General features: G+C 47.3%; 1 protein-coding gene across 1 annotated transcript in view; it reads left to right on the top strand.

Annotated features, from left to right (window-relative positions):
* Nucleotides 1-16133, top strand: part of zeb1b (zinc finger E-box binding homeobox 1b) — a 48433-nt gene extending 32300 nt beyond the window's left edge. Inside the window, exons 2-8 of the mRNA XM_076085418.1 lie at nt 716-871; nt 6059-6220; nt 7288-7490; nt 8114-8219; nt 8685-10387; nt 11923-12103; nt 12813-16133. Coding sequence (XP_075941533.1) covers nt 716-871; nt 6059-6220; nt 7288-7490; nt 8114-8219; nt 8685-10387; nt 11923-12103; nt 12813-13738 — 3437 coding nt within the window. The 3' untranslated portion in view covers nt 13739-16133. The remainder of the gene's footprint in view (nt 1-715; nt 872-6058; nt 6221-7287; nt 7491-8113; nt 8220-8684; nt 10388-11922; nt 12104-12812) is intronic.
* The last annotated feature ends 3159 nt before the right edge of the window (nt 16134-19292 follow it).

The following is a 19292-nucleotide window of genomic DNA, read 5'->3' as shown; positions in this document are numbered from 1 at the left end:
CAGTCACTCATGGGGGCGACCGTGGCTCACTGGCTTAAGAGGGTTGTCTGGTAACTGCAGGGTCAACGGTTCGATCCTCGAGTGTCACGTGTCGTAGTGTCCCTGAGCAAGACACTGAACCCCCGGCTCCCCGGGCGCCTGTCATTGGCAGCCCACTGCTCCCTATATACAGGGATGGGTCAAATGCAGAAGTCAAATTTTGTGTATGTGTATATGACAATAAAAAGGGTTTCCTTCTTTCTTTCTTCTCTGGATTCACATCTTTCTCGAATGTTCCGTACTTACTTCATTGAGGCAACCGAATCATCAAGCTGCGGTGTTTTTTAACGGCCCTCCCTCCACTCTGTTAGTGCCCAAGCTGTTTTATTCTCTCCTGCTTTAACAACCCACTTCCCCCCCCATGGGGATCCTTTAAAGTTTCATCTCATTTATTGCAGTTAGGCCGTGGTCTGTTTAATTGGTGTTTCCAGCCCTTTACCCCCCCCTTCAACCATTCCCTTTGATAGTTCTGACATTTAAATGACGGTACATATATTTAACCTCTCCAACTCGTGGCCTTTCACATTCAGTGGTCACAATCAAGAAGCCCATACGGCACGCCTCCCGTTATCTTTATCAAGGATGAAAACACTAAATGCTCGCCTTACAAGACTAATTTTAAAAAAAAAGATAGACCCGTCATCCTAACCTCTGTCCCCCATGTCTCCCCGTGCAGTGACTAACTACAGCAATGCGGTGGAGGCCGGCTCGGACTCGGATGACGAGGACAAGCTGCACATCGCGGAGGAGGAAGGAAGCCTGGCGGACGGGGCCGACTGCGACAGCACCCCGCCGGACGACAAGCACCCCAGGGAGCGCTGCTGGGACGGAGGTGAGACCACACGCACCTACTTGCGGGATGCATTGTTATTATCTCTCTCACACACTCACACACACACACACACACACACAGCAAAACTCTAGCTCTTATTTTCAGGTTTTAAAATCACATTTAAAATCACGCCAGTGGGGGAGAACAGCGCTTGAGTCACTGTTTGTTTCTGTATAAAGACAAATAACTTTTTAAGATGCGTACATTCCCGGTGTCTCCTCTCGCTGTCTGTGCTGCCACCGTTTGGCTGGCAAAGTGTCTCTGAAAGAGGACAACAGCATCAGTGTCAAATGAACTGTGTCACGCAGCCTCTTTATTTACTGTTACGACATTGATTGTTTGAGCGCCGCTGCCTCGTTTTGACCTCGGCTGACGCGAGCCACGCTAAGATAAGAAGTGCCCCGCTGACGTCGGCGCACAGTCAAGTGCCAGGCTTTTGTCTCATTGTGAAAACGCAGAGTGCGAGGAAACAGGTACTACACGCGGTGGGTTCCCAACTAAGGCAGGAAGCGCGATATCAAGCAGAGACAATGCCAACACATGGAGAGACCTTCAAGCACAGAAAATAGCGGGCGGAGAGCTTTACGGCACTGGTGGGCATTGGAGGGGGCCGCCGTGAACTTCTTTTTACCTCGAACCGCGTGGAAGTGACATCAGAGCCACAGGAAGGGCTGATGTCACATGCCCCCCCCCCCCCCCCCCCCTCCAAAACAACAATTGCAGGTGCTGAAGGATGTCGGTGCTCCAACCTGGGCCCAAGGCCTCCACACTGCTCTCCTGACCTCATACTGCACATCTGTGTGTGTGTGTGTGTGTGTGTGTGTGTGTGTGTGTCTGAGAGACGCTGTTAGTTCAGGGCCCGCGCCAAGTACTGTATGTGCAACACTTGTGACAGCTCCGTATGAAATGTAATTAGATATTCAGCCACATGGATATTTATTTTAGGGTGTTGCTCTCTTTTGCAGATCTTGGCTGGATTGTTCATGGGTGAGCGATGTGTGAGCTGGAGGGGGAGGGGTTTGATTTAGCAAGAGGTCGAGGTAGCGAAAATGTCCAGCGACCCAACACTTTCAGTTAAGGGAGGTTTTTTTTTTTTTTGAATTCCTCTCCAGCGAGTTTCAGCTCAGTCAGTTTCAGTTTCAGCGAGGTTTCGGTTGCTCACGACCACAGACCTGTGCACGGTGTAGCCACCTATTCCCCGGGCTGCGCCGTCGTATTCGTCACTGCTCTCCAGCCGTACCTAAAGGGAAAGTTGGAGGAAGAATAATGTCATTGGTTTTGGCCGGGGCTCGCGCACATTAAACACTTCAAAAGCATGAGTTACACTGAAACAGCTCAGTGAGCTGGCTGCGCTCCAGACTTATGCCTGATCAGGCATATTTTTCTTTTGGCCTTCACTCATGAGCACACACACACCCTCACACCCCCCCCCCCCCCCCCCCACACACACACACACACACACACCCACACACACCCTCACACACACACACACCCTCACACACACACACACACACACACACACACACCTCTCTTTCTCACTGTCTGTAGCCCTCATATCATACATCTAGCAGCATCTTTCTTGTCACTCTGAATCGGACTGACGAGACACGGGGAACAAACACGCACATCTCTCCTCCCGTCATCCCTCCCTCTGTTGGTTTCACTCCTGAGAACAGAGAAGTCTCCGGGCCCAGCCTTGAATAGTGACCGCCACCCGCTAATCTTCTCCTCGGCATAGCCCAGCTTGCTTCAAAAAAAGAAAAATAAAAAAAAAAAACCTTGACACCCCTTCTCCCGAGACTGCCGCGCTCCAAAACCAAACCGGTGGTTTTTCAGCACTTTTGCCATCTCCCCTCCCCTCCCTGCTCCGTTCTCTCTCACTGGTTTCCTCTTGTTCTGAATCATTCCTCTTGATTACATGGTATCATAGGCTCCCTGCTCACTGTCATTACTCATTCACTCCTAAATGATAATGTAGTGCTGGAGCAGCCAAGTGTTGGTGCAGTAAACTGCAGCCTGTTTTCCTCTTAAGAACAGGCCAAGTAACTCCGGAGGGATTGGAAAGGTAGAGAGAGTGTTAAACCTGGGAGGGCTTCTCCTTTATACCTGACAAGCTGGAGAGCATGATTACAGCTGGTTCTCAGTTGAGCGTGTTTGGCGGGCACTCGTGCTCTGCTGCATTATTCTATTCTATGAGAGCCTTGCGAAGTTGCAAGGCACAATGACACTTACATTTTCCTCACCGTTTCACTCCTGACATGCCGTGATGATATATGATGTCCCTTAGAATCAAATCCTTTTTGGATGACTTGTTTCATCGGGGCCCTCTCTGAACCCAGGGGAACACCTACATTCCTGTGTGCCTTATGTCACCGTGTGATGTTAAAACTGAGCCACCCTTCTGGACAAGAAAGGAAGAATCATCCAGAGAGCTGGGGGAGATTGTCCAGCGGAGACACAAAGCACAAATACTTGATTGCACGAAGCCAAGGATAAGCAAGTCCTTGTAGATTTTGTATAAACCTCACATGTATTCTCTGACTTCCCTCCTGTTGATGGGAGATAAAGGGCAACATCTCCACTAACGGCTGTGGCGTATTCTGAGCTGTTTGCGCGAAGCCTTATCGCTGGTGCGTCTCTCCCATCCGAGATAGAACCCACAAACGGGGCCTGCATGCACAACCACAGGAAGCGGTGGGGGGCAAAGGTCGGCCGGGGCAGGAAATGCAACATGGGATGCCGTTGTATCACGTTGCAGAGATGTGGGCAGAGAGTGATGAGAAAGGAGCGAGGGAAAGAGAAGAGGAGAGAGTGGGTGGTCTGGTGATTTTGTTGGAAGTGGTACTATAGTTAGGTTACTCTGTAAAATAAAGAAAGAAAAAGAAAGACTTATTCTCTTTGTTTCTTTTACATCAGAGCTGCAACAGAGTGTCCTGCCGCTGCCTCACAGGGCTTTCGTTGCGGGTTTTTTTTAAAACCGATTTTCCACTTGTGCAGTGGTGCGTGCACATCCCTGCGTCAGCACATAAATGGCCTGTGTGATGTTTCATGTCAGGGGAGCAGCCTGATAACATGGAGCCGCCTCAGCGAGGCTGTGAACCTCTCTGGCCTCACTCTGTACTCAACAAAGAGCCGAGAGAGACACACTCACACACACACAAGAAGGGAAAACAACAGCTTATCATACCTTTGCACTGCAGACCCCCAACCGGGACTCTACTTCACACGCATGCTCAACATTTAGTAGCCTAGAGGTGTGTTTGGATGCTGCCTTTGAGCAGTGGAGGGAAGCTAAACACAGTTAGATCAGCACTTTCCCACATGTAACAATGTTTGACAATGTCTAGTCAACTAGAAGTGTGAAAAATATGAAGGTAATTCATTAAGGGGGCTACATTTGAAATTGAAGCATTTTTTACTACCGCGGCTAGCAGCTAACAGCACCGGTGCTGACAAAGCTACCAGTGTTTACCTGAAGAGGGAACCGTAGGGCGCCACGCTTCCACAAGACGGCGTTATCAGCTGTAACTGTTAGAGCCCATTCAGAGTGGCGGCCATGTGCACGCTCACACGCACTAGTGCACTAAAAGCATGCACGGGCTGCCCGGCTATGTCAACAACAACAAAGCACAAAGAAGCTCGTATTACAACACACACACACACACACACACACACACACACAGAGAGAGCTAGAGCGACTTCACTTTACTCCACTGTATCTTTACATAGGTAATCGGTGTTTGCTGCTACGTTAATGCTCTGAATATGATGTAGAAGCCCTTTCAAAAACAATGGCAATCATATTTTCCAAAATGTCCAACTATATATTTTAGATGAAATATGTAGCAAACACGTGTAGGGGGTTAGCAGCCCCGAACTGTTCCTGTCCCTCAGCTTTATGATGAGAACTCCACAACTGAACATTCTCAGCACCTGCTCAGCTTCTGCTTCACACACGTGTTCACCAACACACAGACACTTTCTGTTTTTCCTTTTGTTTTTTTCACAGGGCGGGAGTTTTCTTCGAATGGTCTTCAATAACCCGAGCAACAAACCACTGATATTGTTTCGCTGCTTTGTTAAGGTGCACCAGAGGAAGCCGGAGCAGGCTGTATGTAAGAGCACTGGTTGAGTCAGGAAGCGCTACACCTGTTCCCGTCTCCGAGGAGAACACAGCTGCCCCCCAACCCCCGTCTTTCGACACACACCGCAGTTCACAAAACACAGTTCTCTGATCCCCTGTACGCTGGAGGTGTGCTTAAATCTGTAAAAACATCTGCCCGGTAAACACCACAAAGGCATCCGCAGTGGCCTAACTTTGCTTTTAGCTGATGGCTCACCCTCGTTATTATCCTCTGTAATGATACACAGGCGCGCTAACATATCCGCAGAGGAATAGTGCTCGGTTTTAATCGCCGACACACCGCACTCGGTTCCGGTATCCACTTCAGGAAGCTCTGGGAGAGCAGAGACGGAAACGGGGAAAGGAAGCTTCCCGCGCATCCTAAACTCCGTCCTCGGGTTACAGCTTGCTAATTAGTGCTCGTTAAGGCTAGCTAGCCACGTGACGTGGAGGGGAAAAAACGTACTCGGCTCCCACGTGCAGACTCTCATTTGCTGGGATATTAAGCACAGTCTGAAGGCCAAGCCTCTCCAGAGAGCAGAGCGCGCTGTGTGTGTGTGTGTGTGTGTGTGTAGTAACATATGTGCACGCGGCCCTTGCTGCGTGATATCTATCCGCCGCAATACATCAGGACAAGATTCATCACCTAATTATCAGTCACAGTCTCAACAAGTACCTTACCTAACATTATGAAAAGGGGCTTGCCATTCAGTTCTTACAAAGAGCGTGATGCTCGTACAGTAGCCTGTGGCCTTTGATGCTAATTAGTTTTCTCATCCTATTGTGAACAACAGCATTCAGGATGGGTTTTTTTCTCCCCCGGCGCCGCATGCCTCATTCCAGGCTGGCGAACATGTCATGATCAAGGGCCCGGACTGTAAGATCCATTTCAGCTATAATGACAGGGACATTATTGGATTATCACATTACAGGGGTTAGGGTTTCATACGCGCTGCCCGCATCGATAGAAAAACATGTACGTCTGGAAATAACGGGGTGATCGATGATACCTTTTTTTTCGCAGGCGAGACTCTAATCGATGCGCGTGTTTGTCCCCTCCGCAGTGAAGGAGGATTGCGCGTCGGACGCCGAGGATGACGGGAGCACGGACGCCCTGGTGGAGGAGATGCTGCAGCAAGGGGACACGGCCGTCATCTACCCAGAGGCCCCGGAGGACGAGCCTCAGCGCCAGGGCACCCCCGACGCCGGCGTCCACGACGAGAACGGTACGGGACATCCCCGCACAGCATTCATGTAAAAAAAACAAAAAAAAAAACTATAATAACACTCTTAGCAAAATCATTTTTGTGTACATTTCCTTTGATTACTTTAAATGTCATTCATATCCCTGTTAGTAGTGCACACAAGCCAGGTGTATTATCCTTAAATCACACACACTGAAACACACACTATCCACCTGAGAGCTCACAGTCACCGAGCTCTCACACTATTACTGCACCTACCCAGTAATTACTCCCCCCCCCCCCGGCTCTACCTTCTCCCCCGTCTCACCTTTAGGTGTTAACTCCCCCCCATTAACGCCACTCTCCGACATCATTACAACACGGCGTTATTTGTTAAGTGCGGCACACTGGGGCCCTTTATTGCTCCCGGGCTTTTTTGCCTTTTACCTGCTGCCACCAAGGAGGGATGGGGGGGGGCGAGGGCCCCTGGAGGGAGAGGGGAGGAAGAGAAACTGTAACACCTGAGCAAATTTGTCACGTCCGCGCGAGCTCTTGGCTCACAGCTACCTGGGCGATAATGTGTGTGCATTCCCGTCCCGAGGCCCTCACCAATACATCACCTGTTAACGAATTAATGCTTCACCTGTGTGGGAGCCAGGCAACCGAGACCCTCTGTCAGCCCAGCTCGGATCTCTGCAGGCGGCTGCTGTTTACCCAGCTCATGTTTCCTTACATGCGTGGGTGTTTTCTGAACGGCTCCGAGCGCACAATTGCTGGGCAAGAAGCAGAAAAGCAAAAAAAAAAAAAAAAAGATTCCGTTCCCGCATCGGCAGCCGAGCACGCTATTTCCACAAGGACAGGAAGGCGGTTACTATGGATCACAAATCAGCGTTTATCCATTTGGTTACCTGCTGTTTACCTGTGGGGGAGGGTCTCTCAGTGATTGGAGAACTAGCAGAGGAGTGTTACTGTGGCAGGCCTTGTGTAACATCAAAGAGCCCTCCTTATTGATTGAGTGTGTTTTAACCCCCCTCTTCCCTCCCCTCCCCGTCACTCTCACATATGTCCTAACAACACTCTCCTCCCGTTGTGTTTTTTTTTCCACCCAGGAACTCCCGATTCGTTCTCTCAGCTGCTCACCTGCCCGTACTGCGCACGAGGCTACAAGCGTTACAGCTCCCTGAAGGAGCACATCAAGTACCGCCACGAGAAGACGGAAGAGAGCTTCAACTGCCCCGAGTGCAGCTACAGCTTCGCGTACCGTGCTCAACTGGAGCGGCACATGACGGTCCACAAGGGCGGACGGGATCAGGTAAAAAAACAACTGACTGACAAACTGGTGAGGGCTGGATGTTGATAAAACCCCCTCACTGGTTAAACTGAAAAATCTCCATTTCTGGTATATTTCTGGTCTTTTGATTTAAGTTACAGTAGTTTTTCTTCTCTTAGTGTTGTAAGGTATAAGTGGAAATGCATTTTTAATTTTTTCAATCTAGATACTAATCCTACTCTGATGCAACATTTTGCAGGACTGTCTGAAAGCAGGTAGTGAGAAAGTAGTCAAATACTTAGATATATACTTACTAATACTTGCCTATATTTGTATACTTTGTATTCTGTGCTTCAGTTTGATATTCTGATATTTATATGCATCATGTTACACAAATAGTCAGTGAGGCTGGATTGGTTCGCTGGTTGGCCGGAAGGTTTCAGTGGCGTGCGGTAGTGATTACGCACCGACAAAGTGATCCTAAATTATGCAAACCTACATGGAAGCGTTGTCTCCAGCAGCTCGCTTCCAGACACGACAAACAAACATGAACTTTTGCCCCTCGATTGATTAATGACACCGCGACGTGAATTAGCAGTAGTTCAAAGGTTGTGTTTTCATGGTGCATCTCGCTGAACGTCCCCCTCTCTCCCCTGGTCTGACAGAGACACATCACACAGTCGGGAGGCAATCGTAAATTCAAGTGCACTGAATGTGGCAAAGCATTTAAATACAAGCACCATCTGAAGGAGCACCTACGCATCCACAGCGGTGAGTGGACAACCCCTGTCACCATGGCAGCATTCCGCCCGTGTGTGTGTGTGTGTGTGTGTGTGTGTGTGGGTATTGGTGTGTGCATGCACGTGATACTGTACACGTCTTTGCCATTAATCTCTGTTGGCCACAGATGTTTCCATTATACCAATATTTATGTTTTATTTATGTTTTTGCCAATTCCCTGTATTTAGATGTCCTTCATTGTGTTTCAGTCCTCGTGTGCTCTTCCTTAATGTGCCATAATTGTGTTTCTTTTGGCATTATGGGACAGCAATTAGAGAGGGGCATTTCCCAACGGTGCCATTACATCAGCGTTTAAGCACCATTGAAATGCATTAGAGCTTTTTCCTACCGCACTGCTCATAGCCTAGCTCGCTCATTTAGCTTCATTCACTAATGGAAATCTGTTTCCCCCCTCCCTTCCTTTCTCTCTGTTGTACACATCATGGTTTTATTCAGGAGAGAAACCCTACGAGTGCTCCAACTGCAAGAAGCGCTTTTCCCACTCGGGCTCATACAGCTCCCACATCAGCAGTAAGAAGTGCATCAGCGTCATCTCAGTCAACGGCAGACCGCGCTCGGGGAACGCCAAAACCCAGACCCAGGGTCCGTCGCCGGCGCTGCCCACGTCACCCTCGGCCCTCCGCACCCAGATCAGGGAGAAGCTGGAGCACAGCAAGCCCCTGCAGGAGCAGCTGCCACTCAATCAGATCAAGACCGAGCCAGTGGACTACGAGTACAAGCCGACGTTGATAACATCCTCAGCCATGGCCGCTATGAACGGTGGGGTTTTCAATGGAGGTGCTGCAGCTTCTCTGCAGGGCACAGTGCAGGCCGTGGTCCTGCCCACTGTGGGGCTGGTGTCTCCCATCAGCATCAACCTGGCAGACCTGCAGAATGCTCTCAAAGTGGCCGTGGACGGTAATGTCATTCGTCAGGTGCTGGAAAGCAATGCCAAAGGCCAGGGGAACTCGGGGTTAACCACTGGAATGCTCCATCCCGCACAGCAGCAACTCATCTCAGCCATCAGTCTGCCCATTGTGGGCCAGGATGGAAATGCAAAAATCATTATAAACTACAGTTTGGACCCCAGCCAGGGCCAGCTCATTGCCCATAACCTGAAGAAAGAGCCTGAGCCCACCTCACCAGGCCAGACCACCACTGACACCTTTAAGTCCCAGAAACTCCCCGAGGATCTAACCATCAGGGGAGCCAGGCCCAATGAAACTAAAGAAAAAGAGGAAAAGACCACTAAAACTTGTCTCCTGTGTGATAACTGTCCCGGTGGGCTGGAAGCACTCCATGCCCTCAAGCACTGCAAGAAGGACGGCCTCAGGCTGAATGGAGCGGGCCTGGATAAGTCTGAGTCTGCTGTCGCTGCCTTGCTGTCAGAGGGAGGTCTCTGTAACCAGCCCAAGAACCTCTTGTCCCTGCTCAAGGCCTACTTTGCTTTAAATGCAGAGCCCACTAAGGACGAGCTGGCGAAGATCTCTGACTCAGTCAGCCTGCCAACCCATGTGGTTAAGAAGTGGTTTGACAAAATGCAGGAGGGTCAGATATCACTGGGTGCCCCAACACCTCCCTCGGAGGAGGAGGACACCTGTGAAGCTAGCAGCGTGGTGTCTCTGGTCCCAGGGAAGGACACGGCCAATATGAGCCCTTCCGGGACCCAGGGCAGCCCGACACAAGCCACCCCAGCGGAGGTCAACGGCACTCACAGCACGCCGGCCTCTCCCTCACCACTAAACCTGACAGCTGGCGGTCCCATCCCAGCCCCGCCTCCCCAGAGCACTGAGGGACCCCTAGACCTGTCGCTGCCAAAGCCCGCTAGAGAGGAAGTGGAGAGAGTGGTGGCTAAAGCCCGCGTTTACCCCTCCCCTTCCTCCGGCTCTACCAATGTGGATGAACCCCTAAACTTAACTTGCACAAAGAAAGAGGCATCGCCACTCTCAGCCATGGGCGTCAGCCCCATCGCACTGTACGCCAGCCAGCTAGGTGCCAAACCCCTCGACATTGTGACCACAATGCAATGCCTACGGGCACTCGCCACTAACAGCAAACATACTATCCTGATCCCCCAGCTGGCTTACACCTATACCACTACAGCAAGCAGCCCTGCTGGGACCGAGATGCAGGAAACCATCCACCTCAACGGAGTGAAGGTGTGCAATCATTTCTTCCCCCAGATTAGCAACAGTTGAGCGTCCCTGTCTTTGTTAAACGCATAGTTTGACATTTTGGAAAATATGCTGATTTGCTTCCTTGCTGTGAGTTATATGAGAAGGTACTACTCTCATATTTGTATGTTAAACATCAAGCTACAGACAGCAGACAGTCAGCTTACATGTAGCTTAGCATAAAGACTGAAAACAGGGGGAAACAGCAAGCCGGGCTTTGGCCAAAGTTCAACCAACCGGCACCTCTAAAGCTCACTAATGTCATAATTAACGTGTTTGTTCGATGCATAGAAAAAGAGCAGTAGAAAAGAAAACGTTTCATTATAGTTTTATGGATAGATGCCTAATGGATTCATTTGAGATTACTTGGCAATCAGTGGATATTCTAAACAAAGCATAGCTCTTTAATTAGTGAGATTTAGAGCTGCTGGTAGACAGATTTTATTACCTTTGGACAAAGCCAGGCTAGCTGTCTTGTGCTAAGCTAAGTGGCTGGCTGTAGCTTTATATTTACTGTACAGACAGGAGAGTGGTATCAATCTTCTCATCTGACTCTTGCCAAGAAAGCTTAACAAGCAAACCAAAACATTACTTTAATTACTTGTCTCTACTCTTCAGTTACCGTATACAAGGGAGGATGTTATTTTTAAATGCTCACAGCTTTATTTGCCTCGTCAGCATTTCAGAGGTCTTGTTACCCTAGTTTCATTGGCACAGGTCTGACAGTACAGTTTCCCTTTACACTACGATGCTGCTGGAGTGTGGTCGCCTACAGCAAACAGGTTTGACTCAACTGGTTGATAGCAGATAGTGTTTGAAAGAACTCGGTGACTAATCCGGTAGCCATTTTGAGAAGCAAGTGGTTTGGAATCAAGTTGTCTTTTCTCTCTCTAGGAGCGATCAGTCAAACCCCTCAGTCCAGATCATTACTTCTCATTGTTCAAAATCCACCAGGACATGATAGATAGCGTGAAACCATCCAAAATGTGATCAATAAGTCATATATAGAAACGTCAGAATTCAGCCCTTTGTTAAAAAATGATAGCCCTTAATAGTTCTTCATTGTGCAGACGCCTAATGATGGATGTAGATCTCTCCGGGTGTGTGAGTGATCTTCCCGGGCTGTCACCCAGAGGACATGAGGCTGCACTTTACTGCAGAGCCCCTATTGATCTGCTGGAATCTGTTTAAACGGCACACCTCCGCCTGCCTCATTGATTTATTGTTGTTGTATTATACTTTGGTGTTAAGTGGATTGGCATAGACCTGCCTTGTAAAACGAAAGAGCTCTGTGTATATATCATCTCCTTAATATTGCCCCACATCCTGTTCCGCTGCATCAGTAGATGAGTTTTACCAGCCCGGGGACAGCAGGAAACTGGAGGTGTGCTCGTAAGGGAACAGGGCCGAGGAAAAGATGGCTCACCCATAACACAAGTTGTTCATTAGTATTGGTACATTTCTGAGTCATTCATCGTCCAAACATTTTGAATACATCTGTGATTTCTCACATTCCCCAGGAGGAGAAGCAGGACACGGGCTCAGAGGGCGTGTCCACCGTGGAGGAGCACAACGACTCCGACTCGGGCCCCGCGCGGAAGAAGATGAAGAAGACGGACGGCGGCATGTACGGCTGCGACCTGTGCGACAAGATCTTCCAGAAGAGCAGCTCGCTGCTGAGACACAAATACGAACACACAGGTAAATACGACCTCTCATGTGTGTCCCAGGCCCACACTCAAACACAAGCCAAACAAATCACAGAGAAATCTGAACCGGAACTTGTCTCACCAGCACTTGCTGTTCTTGGGAAAGATGAGTCAGAGTGCGAGTGAAAGGGGGATTTTGAGCTGCAGCGTAAAGAAGGGTGGACACCTCCATTCCAGCAGGTATTACTCAACACGCGCAGAAGAGGTCTGGGAATTTCTTTCCGCCAACTCCCCACCTCTGCACTGCCAGCTTCTCATGTGAAGCCCCGAGTGTTGCAAGAGGCGAGCTCTGGTAGTGATTTGCATTGCTCTAAGATGATGATTCCGTGGCCAAGTGCGGGTCAACGCTCTCAGAGGCGTTTATATATTTTTTTTCTTACTCCGATACCTGGCTTGCAACTGTAGTTTTCAGCTCCAAATGACCTCATCCCTAGGTGAGAAGCAGGTCCCTGCCTGGATAAAGTTTCCTTGAAGGTTTGCGAGCACAATTGTTGTGATTTTGCTGTATTGTTGTGAAATGTCCCCCTTGGATACACTGATGATAGTTACTGTTTCGGGTCTGTCAGCCTTCCATGCAACAATGTGGGGGGGGGGGGGGGGGGGGGGGGTAGTGTTTATTCCTCCCATGCCTGTGCCTTTTTAACTCAAGTGTTTTCACTCCTAAATGTTGACGCACATTTTATTGTCTCTGTCCTCCGCAGGGAAGCGACCTCACGAGTGCGGCATCTGCAGCAAGGCCTTCAAACACAAGCACCACTTGATCGAACACATGCGTCTCCACTCGGGGGAGAAGCCGTACCAGTGCGACAAGTGCGGCAAGCGCTTCTCACACTCGGGCTCCTACTCCCAGCACATGAACCACCGCTACTCCTACTGCAAGAAGGAGACGCAGGGCCAAGGCGGAGGCCGGGAGAGCCCCGAGGAGGACGCCGAGGCCCGGGCCGAGATGGAGGCACTGAGCCGGCTGGAGCGGCTCCTGGCGCCCTCCCAGCTGGACCTGGACGAGCGAGGGAGCAGCGCAAGGGAGGACGAGGAGAGCGAGGAGGAGGAGGAGGAGGGCGCGGTGGACATGGATGACATCCAGGTGGTGCAGATAGGGGACGAAGGAGGGGATGAGGAGGAGGAGGAAGAGAGGAATGAGGAGGAGACGGAAATGGTATTGGAGGAGGGAGGAGGAGGGGAGGAGAGGAATGAGGAGGAGACAGAGAGAGAATTGGTAGAGGGGGGAGGAGGGGAGGAGAGGAATGAGGAGGAGAGGGAGAGCGAATTGGTGGAAGGAGGAGGAGAGGAGGAGAGGGAGAGCGAATTGGTGGAAGCAGGAGGAGAGGAGAGGAATGAGGAGGAGATGGAGAGAGGATTGGTGGAGGACGGAGAAGAGGAGGAGAAGACAGTGATGGAGGCTAAAGAACAAGACGAGGAGGCTGACTCAAGGCGGGAGGAGGTGCTCGAGAGCATTCAGGAAGAGGAGGATGCCAAGGAGGAGGAAGAGGAGGCAATGGATGCAGAGGAAGGGGTGACGGAAGAGGGGAAAGCAGAGGTGGAGGTCACAGAGGGGAGTGGAGGCGAAACAGACACGGTTTCTGGAGAGCAGAACCAGACGCTGCAGGAGAAAGGAGACACTGACTGAAAGAGGGATCCGACTCCTCCACGAGACACAATCAGATTCCTCCTCGTGCGGAGGAAGAACGCAGGAGATGATGTCCGGTCACTCTGACAGTCCGTTTCAGTTCACTACTGTGTAGAAATCCAGGTGTGCCTGAAAAAAAATACTAGTGACTTTTCCGCAGGAGAGCGGTTTGTTGCTGTCCGAAAAAATCAATTTGTAAAGAAAAAGATGAAGACGAACTCAAATTTTAACAAACGAAGGAAATGCATTATACAGACTTTGGAAGCTAGAGCCGACACGTTTTAGATAATGTTTTATTACTAAAACACCTTGGGTCATTTCTTTTTATCAGTGTTACTAATTTTATCACTCATATTTTAACCTTTAAAAGCTGTACAGTTGGGAGATATTTCTATACCTTTTTATTGCCAATGAACAAAACAAAAAAAGTCAGTATTTTATTAAGTTGGACGTAAAATAAGACAAATCCTGTGCACTACAAGTGGCTTGGTTTACCTATGGATCGAGCAGTTGAGTTGTGTTGTCCACCCTTCAGTATTACCGCACTAGATATAGCACGCCATCACGCTAGCAGATGTTAGCATTACATTTCTTTTTTGATATTCTTTTGATTGGATTGTGAGCCTTAAGAAGAATAACAAGGGAGAGCGGATGGGTCTATTCAGTCATTTACTTCCTTTTAGACTCATTGTTGTCAAAGTTTCTTTTACAGATCAGTGTTTTATAGTTAACAGTTTGACATTTTGGGAAATAAAACTGGTTCTTTTCTTTGTGAGAGTTAGATGAAAAGAACCCACATATGTGTCCGATAATTATACAGCTACAGCCAGCAGCTGCTGAACTTAGCTTAGCTGAACTTAGTTTATCCTGGCTTAGCTAAGTTTAGCTTTGTATGAGGACCAGAACAGAGGGGAAAAGGCTAGATAAAGCTAAAGCTAACACTGCTAAAGCTGCCCAGCTACTGTTCCACACTCCAGTCCAGTAGGTGGCAGTGATGCATGCTGGACTATGTCTGACTTTTGCCCCCAGTGTGTAGTAGTTATGCTAAACGAGGCTGATCATGTCCTGGCTTCAGCTGCATATTTACAGACAGATAAGTGTGTAGTATTATTCTCATCTAATTCTCATCCAGAAAGTATTTTCTTAAAATGTGGAACTACTGCTTTAAGTGTTCAGAGCGAGCAGAAAGGTGATCAAGAGACCTGTCTGGCCCTCCCTATGCCTACCCCCTACTTCGAGCCATATGCAAAAAAACAAACAGAATCAAACTAAACAAGAGAAACATGCATATCAAAAGTGCCATTGAATATTGCTATTGAATCTTAGCAGCTATGATCGGGTATTGCCGGGTCCCAGATCGACCAATAAACCGGAATACTGTTGACTTTGGCTCGCCACCACACCTGAGAGCGTAGAGCTAGTTCTACCGCGTATTCATGTACCCTAGATTTTAGAGAAGTTGCTTTTTAGTTCTAATCTGAGCAGCTAAAAGAGTTATGATGCACATGCGTTCAAATGGATGATGAAGTATGAGTTGTAATTGCTAACTGTGTCCTGCCTTTTCAAAGCTCATTCAGTGCACTTGTTTAACACACCATGAAACGCTCAGATGTCTCTTCAGGTAACAAAATGTAGGCAAACATGAATCCCAGGACTCAACGATGTTTTTACCTGTCAGTATTATTTTTTTGTCTCTTATGTTGTTTCATGTTCTGGTTCCTTGTGTGTACTGTATGTTTTCCACTATGGCAGTATTATCCCCACCCCCAAGGAGATGGGTATGTCTGTTTAGTCAAAGAGAACTTTTATATTTATGTGTCTTATTTTTTATATTTCTTTATGGTTATTTATTACACGATGTAGTGTACAAGACTGTAGTTTGTATTAATACGATAATATATTTTAGTATGGAAAACAAAGGCAAATAACTAAGAGCCTGGAAATATGAGACTCCAGCGTACTGAAGTATGTTTTTCGATCAAATAAAATGATGTTTTGCGAGAAAACGACTCGAACCCTGAAAGCCTGAAAATTGGAACCTGTGACCTCTGTGCATCCATTCTCATGTTAGTTTTCTTTCCCCTCTCTAATATGAAGCTACTGAACTTTTGAAAACTAATCGTATGTCTAATAGCATGAGTGTGTGCTGTTTTATTGAAGGATTACGCGTAACCACACAAACTGTCCTTTTTGCCAAGCCAAAATAATATTGACATTTGTTCTTGTGTTTTTATTTGTGCCATTTGTTACTTTGTCAGTGTCAAGACCACGCCCACTTTTATATACCCCTCCCCCTTTTAACACCCTCATCTTTTTATAGTGATTTTTCTTTTTCCTTTTTTTTTGTTCATTTTTTTATGACTCCCCATCTCACAATAAAATACATCAATTACAAGCTGCTGGGTTTGTGATGATATTGTTGAGTTTTTAGAATCACACGATATTAGATTGTTACTTGTACTGCAATAATTAAGTTAGGATTAAAGGACCACATTGAAAAACATTGTATAAAATAAAGAGGGGGAAATAGATTCAGAACATTATTTAGAATTATAATAATTGATACTTTTGAGGGTCCTGGAGACTCTTTGGCTTCTTTACAAGTTCAAAAAACACTTAACTTTGTTTTTGTTCTGTTTTGCTTCAAAGACTTTTTGAAGAACTAAAGGAACATTTAACAACAAATATATATATTTTAATTATTAATGACATATTACTATAATATGATTATTGTCAAGATAATACAGTTATTGATAATAATAATATAGTGTGAATATAATATTATTTTTGTTATTATTTATATTTGTTATGCAAAACACCCAACATATAAAACATGAGATACTTCCTAATATGGTGTGATAATGCTTTATGCTAAATTGTCTCCAAATGACCAATGACGAAGTAAAGCCAATGTCATTGGAGCAAAAGGGTTAAAGAAATACTTTCACATTATTGTGCTAAACATGAAGGTTAGCTTAGCATAAAGACTGGAAACAGGGAAAACAGCAAGCTGGGCTCTGTCTGAAGGTTACTAGCACCTCTAAAGCTCACTAATTATTGGTTACTGAGACTCCAGGAAGTGACTGCATCCGACCAAAAAAACAACGTCAGCTTTTAAAGGTATTTATACTTTTTTTGGACAGAGCTAGCGACAGGCTGTTTCCAGCAGCTAGCGGTTGAGCTAACCTTTTCTTACTTCCTTTAGCCCTTTTCCTCTAGCTTCTTCTTTAGCATACAAACTTTGTACGAGTGGTATCGGTCCTCTCATCTAAAGCTAAAGAAAGCAGATAATCGTACGTCCCAACAAATATCAAGCTACTCTTTTGAACTACGTTAATAATCGAGGACCTGCGCATAAGCCTCAGCGACAGATCAGTCACAACACTCCTCTCAGCCCAGCCCAAGGTCAACCCTATTGATCAGGATTAGGTTTCCAGGAGGGTTGACCCCCCCAGCCCACTCCACCAGCATTAATTAGTAATGGCGTGGACTAAAAATCCATAGTCTGTTGAGGAGCTGAAAATGATACAATAGCTGGTGAACATATTTCACCAGCTATGGGGGGGGGGGGGGGGGGTTCAGGAAAGTACTAAAGTCTTTAAAAGGAAAAGCAGGTGTGAGGCGACAGGATTCAGACTGGATGGAGTGGGAGCAGTGTGTCGGCCTAACTACCTGAGCTCACAGGAGACTGTGTGACAGCGGAGGTTTGACCGCCATCATGTTGAATGGGTCCCCGGAGACACTTGAAAAAAAAAGGGGGGGGGTGTTGCCGGTGGAATAATGCTTTATAGGACAGCTCACGCCATAACACCACTGTGTCAAACTGTTCCGACGGCCTCGCGTAATTGTGCCTATTAGGAACGTCCCCAACGGTGGCCGCGAAGGCGCCGCTCTGAGACTCCGAAAAAGGTCAAAGAGTGTGTGGCCCGTGGCGGCGTGGCCCGTGACGCGGGGGCCGTTTTACAGGCCGTCAGTCCAAGCCGCGACTTAAAAGCCAAGATATTGCCACATGTTCTGCTGGGCTCAGCATTTCAAAGGAAAATTGAAAAGCTATAACTGCTAAGAGGATATGGAGTGCTCTTGCCAATAATGGTGCAAAAGCCTGATGAAGTATCATGGCTGCCGGGGCTCTGACACCGAGCCAAACCCAGGGGGGGCCAAGCTCCCCGGGGAAATTTAGAGAAAAGCCGGGAGGAGGAGGAGGAGGAGGAGGAGGAGGAGGAGGAAAGAAAAGCCTGCTCTCAGGAAATAGCAGTCACTTAAATATCATGTTCATTTACTCAACCACTAAATAGCAGAACGTACACAGAGACATTATGTGTGTGTGTGTGTGTGTGCGTGTGTGTAAATGGGAGGGTTAATATATCACTTCATGTGACAAATTGCTGTTTCAGAGCTCCATTTTAACCTGCTGGTCAGCATAAACTCGTGCTCATCTGAAAATCTATGTATTTACTCATGTAACCTGTGAGGGGGTGGGGGGGGGGGCATGTCAAACAAACAATTACGCACTCGAGTCACAATGGAAACACGAGTTCCCCTCATACATTTGTTGAATCAGTTCTTTATGATACGATTATACAATATTTTGGTATTTGGAGAAAGAAATATAAATTTGAATAAAATAAAAAAATGTGTCTTTTAAAATGTAATGAATTCCAACAATCAGTGGACTTCTTATTGATTTCAGTTTCACATGAATGAATAATTGAGGAGCCCACAGATTGGTCAGTGTACAGTACGTGCACATCACATTAAGCATAACATAATATAACAAAGCATAACACAGAGCTGGGATCAAAATAAAACGTACAATATGACATAACATGAAACATAATTAACCATATTATGCAACAAATCATAACATAATGTGTGTTGTGTCTTGTTGTGTATTTTTACGTTTTGAAGCCTAACTAAACATTATGCTCGAGGGGCAAAAAGTAGTTGGTTAACTCAATATGGAAATCAGATTGCTCATTATGAAAAGCACGAAGGAATGTCTATGCTACCCGTCTGGCTTGCTTTAAGACATTCCATTAAAATTCCACCAAATAATACCGTTACAGATCTTGAAGCTTCTGCCACTTTGGAACTCGTGTCATCTGGTTCCTTTGATTTTAAAGAGCCGACACTCAAAACACAAGTGTGTGTCCAATTGCAGCGGTCAAAGGACTCCAGGGTCAACAATTGAGGAGGTCAGTGAGAACATCCTCTTGTGTGTGTGTGTGTGTGTGTGTGTGTGTGTGTGTGTGTGTGTGTGTGTGTGTGTGTGTGTGCACCAAAGGGTTGATTGGATTGTCATTGTGCTGTATTTAGCTCGTACCATAAACATCTCCCTGGAGAATTACCCTTCAGCTACAGTAATATGAAGCCAATCGTTAGCTCATGTTGAGGTTTTAGGTGTCCTTGTTTTTCGCGGGGATTCATTATCCGGAATCCTGGTCACCTTTTTACCAATCACCTCAATCACAAATTAAGCTTCACTTCTCCCAAGCGCTCGCACACGCACACACACACACACACACACACACACACACACACACACACACACACA

Source organism: Anarhichas minor, unplaced genomic scaffold (genome assembly GCF_050575085.1).
Source record: "Anarhichas minor isolate MPS153535 unplaced genomic scaffold, ASM5057508v1 ptg000155l, whole genome shotgun sequence".
In the NCBI taxonomy this organism is placed as follows: domain Eukaryota; kingdom Metazoa; phylum Chordata; class Actinopteri; order Perciformes; family Anarhichadidae; genus Anarhichas; species Anarhichas minor.
The sequence above is the reverse complement of the archived record's forward strand: the minus strand, read 5'-3'. Positions and strand labels throughout refer to the sequence as shown.